At 42.3% G+C, this 14,848-nt stretch overlaps 1 protein-coding gene and 1 pseudogene across 5 annotated transcripts in view; both read left to right on the top strand.

Annotated features, from left to right (window-relative positions):
• The window catches only part of JAZF1 (JAZF zinc finger 1), a 339,739-nt gene that overhangs the window by 283,922 nt on the left and 40,969 nt on the right, over positions 1–14,848 (top strand). For all 5 annotated transcript variants that reach the window (XR_004351548.1, XM_032643926.1, XM_032643928.1 and 2 more), the window contains exon 3: positions 5,951–6,147. Coding sequence is in view for 4 of the 5 variants with exons in the window: in XM_032643926.1 (XP_032499817.1) it covers positions 5,951–6,147 (197 nt within the window). In the remaining variant the exon portion in view is untranslated. The remainder of the gene's footprint in view (positions 1–5,950; positions 6,148–14,848) is intronic.
• On the top strand, positions 12,125–13,169 carry LOC116759799 (annotated as a pseudogene).

The raw sequence follows: 14,848 nt of genomic DNA on the forward strand, positions 1-14,848 counted from the left end.
GGCTTCCTTATCCATCCTTCATCCCTTCCCCGATTAGCTCCTTTAGTGAATAGGCAAGGAGCCTGGTTCAAATGCTTTCTTTCCATATTAAAAAAATAATAATAATAACTACAGGTATACTGGTCAATGTTTAATGGCTGACTCTTGGGGTGGGGAGAAAACCCTGATTTGTAATATTTGCCAATTTCCATGGTTTAAGTACTCCCATCATGGCCAGTTTCAAGCAACCAACATTACATTGCTGAACAGAGTTGGGAAGAAATGTGCAGTAGCATACAGCATCATATAGTATTCTACCAAACAGATATGACATTATTAATGTAAATAACCTAAATAGCATAGATAAGAGTAAAATGAAAGAAAATGATAAGAACTGATAAACCTTGTGTATTGTTACCTTTATTTTTTTAATTTTATTTATTTATTTATTTTGCGATACGTGGGCCTCTCACTGCTGTGGCCTCTCCCGTTGCGGAGCACAGGCTCCGGACGCGCAGGCTCAGCCGCCATGGCTCACGGGCCCAGCCACTCCACGGCATGTGGGATGTTCCCGGACCGGGGCATGAACCCATGTCCCCTGCATCGGCAGGCGGACTCTCTTTATTTTTAATATGCTTGTTTTAATTTTAAGTTCACATAATTTATTTTTTATTTATTTTTTAATTTTTATTTTATATTGGAATTTAGTTGATTAACGATGTTAGTTTCAGGTATACAGCAGAGTGATTCAGTTTTACATATACATGTATCCTTTTTCAAGTTCTTTTTCCATTTAGGTTATTACAAAGTATTGAGCAGAGTTCCCTGTGCTATACAGTAGGTCCTTGTTGGTTATTTTATCTTTTTCACTTTTTATTTTATATTGAGGTATAGCCAATTAACAATATTGTGATAGTTTCAGGTGCACAGCAAAGGGACTCAGCCATACATATACACGTATCCATTCTCCCCCAGACTCCCCTCCCATCCAGCCTGCCACATAGCATTGAGCAGAGTTCCCTGTGCTGTGCAGTAGGTCCTTGTTGTTTATCCATTTTAAATATACCAGTGTGTACATGTGGATCCCAGACTCCCTAACTGTCCCTTCCCCCATGGTAACCATAAGTTCATTCTCTAAGTCTGTGAGTCTGTTTCTGTTTTGTAAATAAGTTCATTTGTGTCATTTCTTTTTAGATTCCGCATATAAGGGATATCATACGATTGTTATCTATTTTAAATATAGCAGTGTGTACGTGTCAATCCCAAACTCCCAATCACATAATTTAATTTTTAAAAATGGGTATGTTTAACAACTGGCCTAAATCCCTAAAAATTTAATGATCAGCTCTCACAAGCCAGCATAAGCCCACGCCAGCACACGAGTACTCAGAACAGTTGCCATTGCAAAGCAGAAAGAATGCAGGGACGTGGGCACAGCGAGCCTTCCCTGCATCACAGCCCAGTAAGGCTACAAATCCAGGGCCCCCAGGAGCCAAGGGACCCCACAGAGCAGAACTGGCAGACCCTGGGAGGATGAAGGCCCCTGCTCTTCCAGTTGCCCCACTTCCAACGTGTAAACCCCCGAGGGGTTTCCTCTGCATTTCCTCAGGCCCTAAGCTTCAGCTCCTTAACCCCTTTCAACTTAACCGTGACTCTCCAGCTAACACAAGAAAGCTCAGGGTTCTTTGCTGTGCCAGTGGCAGCCTGGCAGAGCAGGAACGTTCGACAGGGTCCCAAGGCTGGCTTCTCAGATGCCAGCTCTGCCACCAGCCAGCAAAGTGACCTTGAACAGCCCCCTTCACCTCATTTCCCAGTTACTGTGAAAAATGAGGGGGCTGGATGAGGTGACCTGTCTCACCCAGGTTCCTCGCTGCTCTAAAACCCCATGCTGGCTGCGATGACTGAGGGCTTCAGAGAAGATCACGAGTCATGTCAAAATCCATTGAGAAAAACTCATCAGACCACAGAGTGGTGTGGCTTCCCAAGCCTGAGCTCTCTCTCATCTGGGAATACAGGGGAAACATTTCTAATCCTGATGAAGGAAAGAACTGGGCTCTGGTCCTTCAAGGATATGTCGAAGTGCAGCTGCCCTTGAAGGTGGAAAATGCTCAGAGCCAACTTAAGTCCAGTTCTTGGCTGCAGTCACAGCCTTTATTTATTCTACCTCATCAGGTTCTTTATAAACTTGTCTCCCCAGGTGATTCTTTGCCATTGGGAATCCACCCATCTTTTGACAAAGAACTGTATTGATGGAACATTGCTTGAAAACTTTAAGGTTTAAACAAGTCTTCAAAACATAGGTAAAGTCATGGGTGATAAGTGAAAGAGAAACAGTGCAACACTGCCAAGGGAGAAACTGGTGAATTTGATCCAGCGCTCCAAAGGCGTTTTTATGCCCATGCGTGTGTGTGTGTTGTCACCAGGAATAAATTCTGCAGCTGTGTATCTTGGTATGGCAAGCTTGCCTTGATTTATGGGTGTAGCTGCAAGTTCATAACCACCAATCCAAGGGAGAACGAGGGAGAGTGGAGGGAGAGAAGGGTTGGCAGGAGTGTTTTATGAGTTTCATGTTAATGCTTTTAACATGGTGCCTCGTTCTCGCTTCTAGAAAACACTTAGCAGATACAAGCCAAAAATAGATGGCTGTTCATAGCCAACCAAATCCATGAGGGGGTGAAGGTGAGGGATATGTGTGTGCACGTTGTCGTGGTTGTTTATAGTTGTTTTTATCTCTGAGCTGTAGGAAAGTATTTATTTTACAATAAAAACTGTGAGAGCTGTGAAACTTTTATACTTTTTAACCAGAGTAAGAGAAGACATTGCAAAGCCTGCAAAGCTTGCTAGCTCGCTCTCTCTCTCTGGCAGGAGTTTCTTTCTGACACTCTCTATGCACTCTCTGGGCTGATTCCTGGTCAGCTATTCCGCATCCCATCCTACTATACAAGAGGCATGAACCAGGTGCTGTCAGAGCCATAGACATGCAGTGCATGCTCAAGAAACTTGGAGTAAGGTAGATGGAATATACAGATAGGACCACATTTATGAAGCTTTCTATAATAATAACAGCCACTTCCTACATGACAGGCACTGCTGCCTTGTTTAATCTTCACAACAGTCCTCTGAAGTCAGCACTATTATTGCCTTGTCCACCAGCAGGTGACCTTCCTCCACCATGAATATTCAGACTCACAAGATGACCAGAGGCCGCCATGGGCGCTGGGTCTTCTCAGAGAGATAAAAGGCAGAGCCACAGCCTGCCAGCAGGGCCGCGTCACACCTTCTGTGAAGTCCTTACTGGTACACATGGCAGTCTATCCAGATGCAGATGGAAGATGCCCCTCGGGAAAAGATGGGAGCTGCCCTGGAATCAAAGCTCTTATAACGCTCCCTGGACACGCTCCCCAGTTCTCTGCAAGGGGCATGTTCGGGGGCAAGATCACGGCGCTCAGGAAGCCCAGAGCTCTGGCTTCCTAACAGGTGTGGACAGATGGTTTCTAGCTCCTCCCACTCCAGATGTCATTTACCAGTTGGGGGTGTCATCCTTAATATAAGCAGTGTTGCCCTGTAGCATATTTGACTTACCGTCTTGGCAGGTTACCAGAGTTAACCAAAGATCAAAGTCTCTTATAGAAACGGAAAAGAGGTATGTTAACCCTTTATCTACAATTATTAGTCCCATTTTTCAGAGAATAAAGCTGAGGCTTAGAGAGGTTCATCAACTTGCCTCGAGTCACATAGTAAGTCACACAGCCAGCATTTGAACCCTGGCCTGCCTGACTCCAAGTCCCATGCTTTTAACTAAGATGCAAGATGTAAATTTTTCATTCTACTCCATAGCATATCTGTGTTGATTTTCCTATTTAAAAAACTAACTTAGGGCTTCCCTGGTGGTGCAGTGGTTAAGAATCCGCCTGCCAATGCAGGGGACACGGGTTCGAGCCCTCATCCGGGAAGATCCCACATGCCATGGAGCAACTAAGCCCGTGCGCCGCAACTGCTGAGCCTGCGAGCCACAACTACTGAAACCCATGCTCCGCAACAAGAGAAGCTACCGCAGTGACAAGCCCACGCACCACAACGAAGAGTAGCCCCCGCTCACTGCAACTAGAGAAAGCCCGCACGCAGCAACAAAGACCCAACACAGCCAAAAATAAATAAATAAAATAAATCAATTGAGGAAAAAAAACCTAACTTGAATGACCTACACTGAGAACACTTGGTCCTCCTGGAAGAAGCAATATGTTTAGCCTGTGGTTTCACCCACTCCCTGGCGCACTGCATACCCCAGTTGAAGAAGCTCAGCAGTTAGCAGTTGTACTTAGAATAATAAACGAAAGCACCAGTTCCTGCTTTTCTCTATAGTCCAGATTTTGAGTAGAGGTTTATGAGGAGGGAAAAAAGAAGTTTTAAGAGCAACAGAACCAACTTTACATCTGAAAATAAATGAGTACGTGGCTGCCGGGTGCAAACAATTCTGTTTTACATTGTCATTCCTTTCTTCTTTTTAAATCATCACCATCTTGTAGCACAAAACTGAAGAGCTCAAGGCAAAACTTGTAGCTTTATTACAGTTTGGTTCAACATATAAAATCCAGTTTATGCATATAGATTATATTGCAAAAGCCCTTTAAGAAATGTGCCAGCCATGTTCCAAGTGTAAAAGTAGACATTTTAAGACACTGTAACTCTATTGTAACATTTTTTCATTGGGTGTTTGAGCAACTCAAAGCTTTTACCAGGCATGAGAGCTATCTGCTGACTTACAAAATGCCGCAGTGTAATGAAGACAAATATAAAGGAATTTTGTAGGCAGAATGTGAAATGGGTTGGGTAAAATACCATGTTTAAGTGCAGTGGAATTAGTTTACGATGAATTGTATTAAAATAGTCAAAGCACAATTGGTGAGAGGGTGGGGTACGGAGGGGAGTTGAGAGGTATGGTTATGGTCTGGTTCTTCGCTTAGGCAGTGGGCACAAGTGTATGTTTTTTTCACCTAACCATTTTCATATACTCTATTCACTAGGCTTTTCATCGCAGTTTTCAAAAATGCAGTTGACATTTGCTCTTTAGGTAGGAGATACCATTTCATAGATTGTTTTGAATCTCTTAGTACATGAATTTATGAAATGCTAGATTAAACAGTGAGAAAAGAACAAAGTTTGAATGTAACTAGCATAAGAGAAGTGTTGAAAGAATAACTTTGAAGTTTCCGAAGTGAAACTACCAAGAAAAGTCACCTTTCCCTTTATGAGTAATAAGATCACAACATGAACACGTCTTTCTCCGTGATCTTCCTCCTGGTACAGTGCTCGTACCCTCTTATTGAATCTGCTTGGGCAGGTTTGTTCAGTCATTTGATAAATGTTTGCTAAGATGGGCCTGGCAGCGTGCTAGCAGAGATGATAGGGACTCGGGTCCTTTCTTTTCAGCTAATGGCTGGGGAGACAAGACCTTCAATCAGCCTAGGAAATGTTAAAAACCCAAATAATGGTATGAGAATCCAGAGTACAAAAAAGAATCAAAGTTTTCATGAAGCCGTAGATGTTCAGTGGCACAAACAATAAATACTACCAACCTACAGATGAAGGAAGTCCTCTGGAGCTGGGGGTGGTTGGGGAGCTTCGAGAGCAGGTGTACTTTCTGAGGGTCGAGAGGACCTTCCCAGAGAGGCAGTCTTGTAACTGAAGGCAGTGTAGTGAGTACGGAGTCTATGTGTATCCATTTCCTGCACAGAGGGTTTGCCCAGGGAAGAAAGGATCCTGACTTTGAGGAACTTTAAAACAAGGAGCTAGAAGATAATTTCATCATGTAGGAAAAGGGCAACCGTTGTGAGTTTTTGAGGTTGGGACCTGTGAACAAGCCCCTTTCCCAGGGTGGAGCGCCTGTCAAACTTGAGTTCACTGTCATAACCCTCCGGCTCTGTATATGGTCCTGGTTACTCATAAATGGCCCCTTCCACTGTTGCTGCAGGTTCATGACAGACGCTGCCCGCCGAGAGCAGGAGTCCCTAAAGAAGAAGATTCAGCCGAAGCTCTCGCTGACCTTGTCCAGCTCCGTGTCTCGAGGGAATGTGTCCACGCCGCCTCGCCACAGCAGCGGAAGCCTTACTCCCCCCGTGACCCCGCCCATCACCCCCTCTTCTTCATTCCGCAGCAGCACTCCAACCGGTGAGTGGCTTGGCCCATGGGAAGTGTGTGTGTGTGTGTGTGTGTGTGTGTGTGTGTGTGTGTGTGTGTGTGTGTGTGCAGTGTGCTGGGGGCCGGGGACAGATCATGATTCAGAGCCACCTCTTCTTTGACCCTTTACTGGTCCCTATAGCGTTTGCTGATTCATTCATCTATTTATTATGGAAGAAATATTTATAAATTATCATTTATAATATGCATGTGATAATGGTTTTACAGTTACGTTTTCAAGCCTTTACTGTTTGTTATGTATGAAGTGATGCAGTGTCTTGGATTTGCTTCGGTCAAGTTGAGAAGTAGATCAAACAAGATCGATTGTATGTTGTTTATTGCCATGTGCTGATTATCGTTGAAGCTGGGCGACGTATACATAGGGGTTCGTCATACCATTCTCCCTATTTTTGCTTATTTAAGAAATTTTCCATGAGAGGATGATTAATTTTAAAAAATCAGAGTGCCTCCCATGTGCCCGGCCCGAGCTCTAGTAGTGAGCCCAAGGAGACCCCTCCCTATTCTTCCTGATGGACTGAGGCCTAGTGGAAGATGCTGGCATTTTAGGGGGCCAACGAGAACACTCCTTCTTGCCTTCCCCTCCCAAATGGAAGCAATTTGAAAAATAAAACAAGACTCGGAGGTGAAGATTAAAATTGACTTTATTACTGCATAGGGCTAAACTGCCGAATAGAGCTAGCTAGCATCTGTAACAACTGTCTTCCCTGAGTTGAACTTATTCCCAAACATTCCTTCTAAGCTTGCCTGCCTGGGAGCAGACCAGAGTGCGCCCAGGCCCTGAGCTGAACATGCGCAGAACCTTCTCCCAAGTAAGAGATCCGTTAAGTCAGCAGTGATAGAAGATGGTAGAAAGAGGCTGGAAAGGTCCCCTCCTCTTCTTTTTTGCATCTGAGCACAGGGAATATATTTCCCCTCACTCCCATAGGGGTATAGACAGGCATTCATCCAATAAATACACCAATAAATATAACATTGTAACCATAAACTCGCTATATGGAAGAACTCAGTGATAGGAGAGCATACAGAGAAGGGCTTGACAGGGTCAGGAAAGACTTCCCTGAAAGGTAAGTAGGTAAAGAGGGAAAGAAGGCGCATCCCGCCAAGCAGACAGCATTTTTCAAAGGCTCCATGATGGGGAGCCTGGCAGGTCCCAGGTACTGAAGGTCGGCCAGGTGGTGGGGTGTTTGTTAGATGAGACCAAGGAGGTCTGCAGGGACCAGGGCACTTAGGGTGTCATCCTAAGAGCAAAAAGAAGCCACTTAGAATCACACCATCACTTCAGTAGCATTGCCCCTTGACCATGGGTGAAAATGTTTATTTTTCTCTTACAGTTTATGTATTTCTCTTTTATCCATCTCCCATCAAGGGAGGTGACCGCAGTCATATTTCCCAGTGTTTCAGGATATAACTTTCACAAAATAGTAATTGGGAAAAGGGATTCCCTAATAAGTTCGGGGAAATGTTGGGTTAGACAAAAGTAAACTGGTTTCTTCAATACAGGGCTTTAATATATACATTGTTATTCTCCAAGAGGAGGGTTTAGAAAGCTTTCCAAATTTATTCACTTTGATTAGAGGACCTCTTTTTCTAGGGGCATGTCTGGGGGCTCATGGTTGGCAGATACCCTGTGTTCCATCAGGACTGGACATTTTGAAGACAGGATAAGTACGCAAGGCAGACAGACTGAGTTCCTACCGAACTTCGCCCTTTACAAATCACTGATGATACCCATTACTTAGGTTTCTGTGTGAGAGTTAAACGTGATAGATATGCATGCCTTAAACACTCAGTAAATGTTCGTCTCTGTGGTCCAGAGTCTTCAACCAGTTGCTTCAGGAACAGAATCGGAGGTCATTCTATAGAGGATGAATTGGTTTCATTTGTGTTGGGCATTTGTCCCTTTCTTTAGATAGACCACCGTGTTTCTCTTACATTTTATTTCGTGAAGATTTACTTTCCAGCATCTCTGTGTAACATTTACTGTGTAGATCTAAGGAATGCCATGATAGTGTAGTGTAATTCTTCAACTCTCTTTTCTGAGTATTTCTATGAATATTTATTCATATATAATGTGAATTATGGGGGCAGTTTTATACCTGGCTGTGTTTTATACCTGACTTAATATGGATTGACTCATAGCGAGCACCAGATAACCATGACCTCCCCAATTAATAATGGGAGCTTTAGAACCCCATGAAAATAAAGACATTTTAAAAGTGAGAGTTTATTATTTTTCATGTAAGAATGTTTGGAAGAAATGGAATCATTTCCTTTCCTTCAGACGTAAAGAAATCTTTCTGACACCTTGTCTATTTTAGCCATTTCCCACTGAGAGAATTAATATATGTTGTGGTAAAGATGTATCATTTTCAGTCTGTCAGCATCATTGGTAAGTTATTTGCTGCTTGAATAACATTCCATGTAAACATCAAAAATTGGCAGGGGAAATGGTTTCTTAAACCCCTACCCTGTACCATTTTGACTGTATACATTTTTCAATGTTTGAAATGTTATTTTACCTGTAGTTAGAGAGAGCGGCTTATTTTGCCTGACTAATGTGGTTTCAGTCACTTTCATTGCCAGGTTATAAGTAGTTTTCCATGTTTCTACCTTCTAAATTCACTCTTCCAAGTTTCACATTCAGGATGCGTTCCTGGTGCAGAAGTAATAGTCATCTTGCAGAAAATTTCATTTATAAAGTATTCTTTAAAATATACTGTCTTGGTATGGTACTGGCACAAAAACAGACATACAGATCAATGGAACAGGATAGAAAGCCCAGAGATAAACCCACGCACGTATGGTCACCTTATCTTTGATAAAGGAGGCAACAATATACAATGGAGAAAAGACAACCTCTTCAATAAGTGGTGCTGGGAAAACTGCACAGCTACATGTAAAAGAATGAAATTCGAACACTCCCTAACACCATACACAGAAATAAACTCAGAATGGTTTAAAGACCTAAACGTAAGGCCAGACACTATCAAACTCTTAGAGGAAAACATAGGCAGAACACTCCACTATGACATCAATCACAGCAAGATCCTTTTTGACCCACCTCCTAGAGAAATGGAAATAAAGACAAAAATAAACACATGGGACCTAGTGAAACTTCATAGCTTTTGCACAGCAAAGGAAACCATAAACAAGACTAAAAGACAACCCTCAGAATGGGAGAAAATATTTGCAAATGAAGCAACTGACAAAGGATTAATCTCCAAAATATACAAGCAGCTCATGCAGCTCAATATCAAAAAAACAAACAACTCAATCCAAAAATGGGCAGAAGACCTAAATAGACATTTTTCCAAAGAAGATATACAGAACGCCAACAAACACATGAAAGAATGCTCAGCGTCACTAATCATTAGAGAAATGCAAATCAAAACCACAATGAGGTATTGCCTCACACCGGTCAGAATGGCCATCATCAAAAAATCTAGAAACAGTAAATGCTGGAGAGAGTGTGGAGAAAAGGGAACCCTCCTGCACTGTTGGTAGGAATATAAATTGATACAGCCACTATGGAGAACAGTATGGAGGTTCCATGAAAAACTAAAGATAGAACTACCATATGACCCAGCAACCTTACTACTGGGCATATACCCTGAGAAAACCATAATTCAAAAAGATACATGTATCACAGTGTTCATTGCAACACTATTTACAATAGCTGGGACACGGAAGCAATCTGAATGTCCATCAACAGGTGAACGGATAAAGAAGATGTGGCACATGTATATACAATGGAATAGTACTCAGCCATAAAAAGGAAGGAAATTGAGTTATTTGTACTGAGGTGGATGGACCTAGAGTCTGTCATACAGAGTGAAGTAAGTCACAAAGAGAAAAACAAATACTGTATGCTAATGCACATATATGGAATCTAAAAAAACGGTACTGATGAACCTAGTGGCAGGGCAGGAATAAAGACGCAGACGTAGAGAACAGACTTGAGGATACAGGGCGGGAAGGGGAAGCTGGGATGAGGTGAGAGAGTAGCACTGACATATATACACTACCAAATGTAAAATAGATGGCTAGTGGGAAGCTGCTGCATAGCACAGGGAGATCTGCTTGATGCTTTGTGATGATATAGAGGGGTGGGATAGGAGGGGTGGGATAGGGAGGGTGGGAGGGAGACTCAAGAGGGAGGGGATATGGAGATATGTGTATACATATAGCTGATTCACTTTGTTGTACAGCAGAAACTAACACAACACTGTAAAGCAATTATACTCCAATAGGGACTTCCTGGTGGCGCAGTGCTTAAAAATCTGCCTGCCGGTTCAGGGGACACAGGATTGATCCCTGGTCTGGGAAGATCCCACATGCCACAGAGCAACTAAGCCCATGCACCACAACTACTGAGTTCACACACCACAACTACTGAGCTCGCGCACCACAACTACTAAAGCCCACGTGCCTAGAGCCTGTGCTCTGCAACAAGAGAAGCCACTGCAATGAGGAGTCCGTGCACCACAACGAAGAGTAGCCCCCGCTCGCCACAACTAGAGAAAACCCACGTGCAGCAACGGAAGACCCAACGCAGCCAAAAAATAAATTTAAAAAAAATTTTTTAATTATATTCTAATAAAGATATATAAAAATATATATATACTCTCTTGACTAGACAGAATTAGATCTCAGTTTCATCCTAGAGTTTCAAGTATTTTTTAAGGATTCTGGAACTAAGATTTATTTTGCAATTTCTAAACCCTAGGGGAATCTTCTTTTCTCATTTTTTTCATTTCCTATCCTCATTTGTTTTGTGTTCTTTTTTAATGTACTTTTAAAAAGGATTCACTTAAGGAAAGCTTAGAATGGATTAAATTGTGGGTCAAGAATCTTTTCTATGAAGGACCAGATAGTAAATACTTCAGGCTCTGCAGGCGATGGGGCCTCTGTTTCAACTACTCACCTCTGCTGCTGTAGCAGGAAAGCAGCTATAGAACTATGCAAACAAGTGGACATGGTGTGTTCCATAAAACTAAAAGTTTTTGTGGAACCTTATTTACAGATTTGGTCCACAGGCCATAGTTTGCCAACCCTGGTTTAAATCACAAAGATAAAGAATTAAAGATAGGGGACTTCCCTGGCCGTCCAGTGATTAAGACTTCGCCTTCCAACATAGGGGGTGCAGGTTCGATCCCTGGTCAGGGAGCTAAGATCCCATATGCCTTGGGGCAAAAAAGCAAAGCCATAAAACAGAAGCAATATTGTAACAAATTCAATAAAGACTTTAAAAATGGTCCACATCAAAAAAATCTTTAAAAAAGAAGGATTAAAGATAAATGTGATCACTATGTATAAAATAGTCAACAAGGACCTAACTGTATAGCACAGGGAACTATACTCAGTGTTTTGTAATAGCCTATAAGGGAAAAGAATCTGAAAAAAAGTCTGTCTATCTATCTATCTATCTATCTGTATGACTGAATCTGTTTGCTATACACCCGAAACTATCACAACATTGTAAATCAACTGTACCTCAATTAAAAAAATATATATATATATAAATAAAGATAAACGTGATTAAATTCCCTGAAAATAAAGTATTAAAACAATTCATATCCTTCTCCTTTAAAAGTAATAATAATCTAGAGTATAACTACTGAGAAGGAAAGGCAACTTAGATTTTTTACTATATATGCCTATGTATGATTATTTAATCCTAACACCAACCCCACTGAGACAGCATTATTAATTCCCATGTACAGATTGAAGAAATAGAGGCTTGATAAGGTTAATTTGCACAAAGTCCCATGTCTGTCACTTCCAAAAATGAGGTCTTTCCAGTGTACTCATACTTTATTTCCACATTAATCATTATTATATTAACACCTTTTCAAAAACTTCATTAGAGATACGTTCGGTAGATTACTCCTTTCTGCCCGTGCACGCACGGTAAGCACTGCTGACGTCTCCCCCGTCCACTGCCATCATGTCTAAGTCAGAGTCTCCCAAAGAGCCCGAACAGCTGCGGAAGCTCTTGATCGGAGGTTTGAGCTTTGAGACAACCGATGACAGTCTGAGGAGCCACTTTGAGCAGCGGGGAGCGCTCACAGATTGTGTGGTAACGAGGGATCCAAACAGCAGGCGCTCCAGAGGCTTCGGGTTTGTCACGTATGCCACTGTGGAGGAGGTGGGTGCGGCCATGAATGCAAGGCCACACGAGGTGGATGGAAGAGTGGTGGAACCAAAGAGGGCCGTCTCGAGAGAAGATTCTCGAAGACCTGGTGCCCACTTAACTGTGAAAAAGATTTTTGTTGGTGGCATTAAAGGAGACACTGAAGAACATCACCTAAGAGATTATTTTGAACAGTAGGGGAAAAATTGAAGTGATTGAAATCATGACTGACCGAGGCAGTGGCAAAAAGAGAGGCTTTGCTTTCATAACCTTTGATGACCATGACTCCATAGACAAGATTGTCATTCAGAAACGCCACACTGTGTATGGCCACAACTGTGAAGTAAGGAAAGCCCTATCTAAGCAAGAGATGGCTGGTGCTTCATCCAGCCAAAGGGGTCGAAGTGGTTCTGGAAATTTTGATGGTGGTCGTGGCGGTGGTTTTGGTGGGAATGGCAGCTTTGGTCGTGGAGGAAACATCAGTGGTCCAGCTGGCTTTGGTGGCAGCCACGGTGGCGGTGGCTGTGGTGGCAGCGGGATGGCTATAATGGATTCGGTAATGATGGAAGCAGTTTCGGAGGTGGTGGAAGCTACAATGATTTTGGCAATTACAACAATCAATCTGCAAATTTTGGACCCGTGAAAGGAGGAAACTTTGGAGGCAGACGTTCTGGCCCCTGTGGTGGTGGAGGCCAATACTTTGCCAAGTGCGAAACCAAGGTGGCTATGGCGGTTCCAGCAGCAGCAGGAGCTATGGCAGTGGCAGGAGGCTTTAATTACTGCCAGGAAACAAAGCTTAGCAGGAGAGGAGAGCCAGAGAAGTGACAGGGAAGCTACAGGCTACAACAGATTTGTGAACTCAGCCACGCACAGTGGCGGCAGAGCCTAACTGCTACAAAGAAGACATGTTTTAGACGATACTCATGTGTATGGGCAAAAGGACTGTATTTGTGACTAATGGTATAACAGGTTCTTTTCGTTTCTGTTCTGTGGAAAGTGTAAAGCATTCCAACAAAGGGTTTTAATGTAGGTTTTGTTTGTTTGTTTGTTTTTTGGCACACATGCTGTTGATTGCTAAATGTAATAGTCTGATCATGACGCTGAATAAATTGTGTCTTTAAAAAAAAAACCAAAAAAACCTCATTAGACCTTCAGCCATTTAGCTGCCCCAGTTACTACTTCTAAACCGAAAATACAAAAATAAATACATTAAGATAGGAACTGTGGTTCACCTTCATTCACAGTAACCCTCACTTTTACCCCGGCTCCATCGTTCAAATAGCAGGTCAGAACTGAAGAACTTACCAGTTTAGTTTAGTCAGGGTTTTCTTTAAGGGTGAGTTGGAGCTGACTCCAGGGAGCCAGCTATTAAATATTCAGGCTTGCAAACCAGCTGTTAAAAGCTCACCCTGAAATTGTCCATGGGCTCCACTCTAGATACCCTGATCCGGTTGGTGGGTTGGGCATTGGGGGTTTTTAAAACCTCTCTCTAGGTAATTCCAACCTACAGCCAGAGTTGGGAAACCACTGCTTTTAAATGGGACCCCTCTTGTCATAGATGTGTGTTTTCTTGCCTGGGTTAACCTGTATTCCACTTTGCTTGGAGAAAAGTTACTGTAATCTACTTGCTTAGCTTCCAGACATGAGTCCAATGGGACTGAACAAATGCCTGCTTATGTCTTAGTGGTGCAGCCGTGGAAAGAGTTGGCTGGATTTCTGGTTATAATATCACTGCACAGTCTCTCCTGGAAAATATTTGCATATATTTTTTGGCCCACTTGGGAAAAATTCAAGTATTAAACCAGAGAAAGGTACCAAAGGAAATTAAACCAATTTTTTTGTTTTCTTGTTTAGGCGGCCTATAATGACCATGAAGTCACAGGTTATATCTATAAATGCGTAATTTAAGTTTCTGCATTGTGTTGTTTCGTTTCATATTCCTGTGTCTCCTGCTATCTGGCCTGATAGTAGACCTTTAACATTCCTTTATAGTTTTGACAATAGGTTGCTCGGATTATAACATTTTGCAGTTCTCCGGAGTTACTAATAAACAGCAAATCATTTTAAAAAGTAAAGTATTAATTTTACCCTCAGGATGGAAATGACTGATAGAACTGACAAAATTTAGCTTGACATTTAGAAGCTTTGTCTGAGTGGAGTTGAGGTGAACTCTCCCCCAATCCCTTTATTTTTAGAAAATGAAATATACCTAAACAGCCTTACTAAAGGCAGAAAATCTGAGAGGAAAAGATAACTAAGGTGAGGTGGAAACTAACATAATTCCACCCACCCACCCAAAAGAAGAGAATGAAACAGAAGGAAAAAGCTCAGAGAGATAAAATCCCATCCTATTTAATGGCGGAAAATAAGAAAATTGAAATTTTTTAGCCTGACTGAATTTTGTGACCTACTTATATAAAGTCCTGAGGCCAGGATTTGGTATTTCTAACAGATTCTGCCCTAAAGAGTTAAGTATCTGGACCATGCCTAAAAAACATTCTCTAAACTCTTCCCATTGAGAAAACGGCCTTGATTTAT

This window comes from Phocoena sinus, chromosome 9 (genome assembly GCF_008692025.1).
Source record: "Phocoena sinus isolate mPhoSin1 chromosome 9, mPhoSin1.pri, whole genome shotgun sequence".
Classification (NCBI taxonomy): domain Eukaryota; kingdom Metazoa; phylum Chordata; class Mammalia; order Artiodactyla; family Phocoenidae; genus Phocoena; species Phocoena sinus.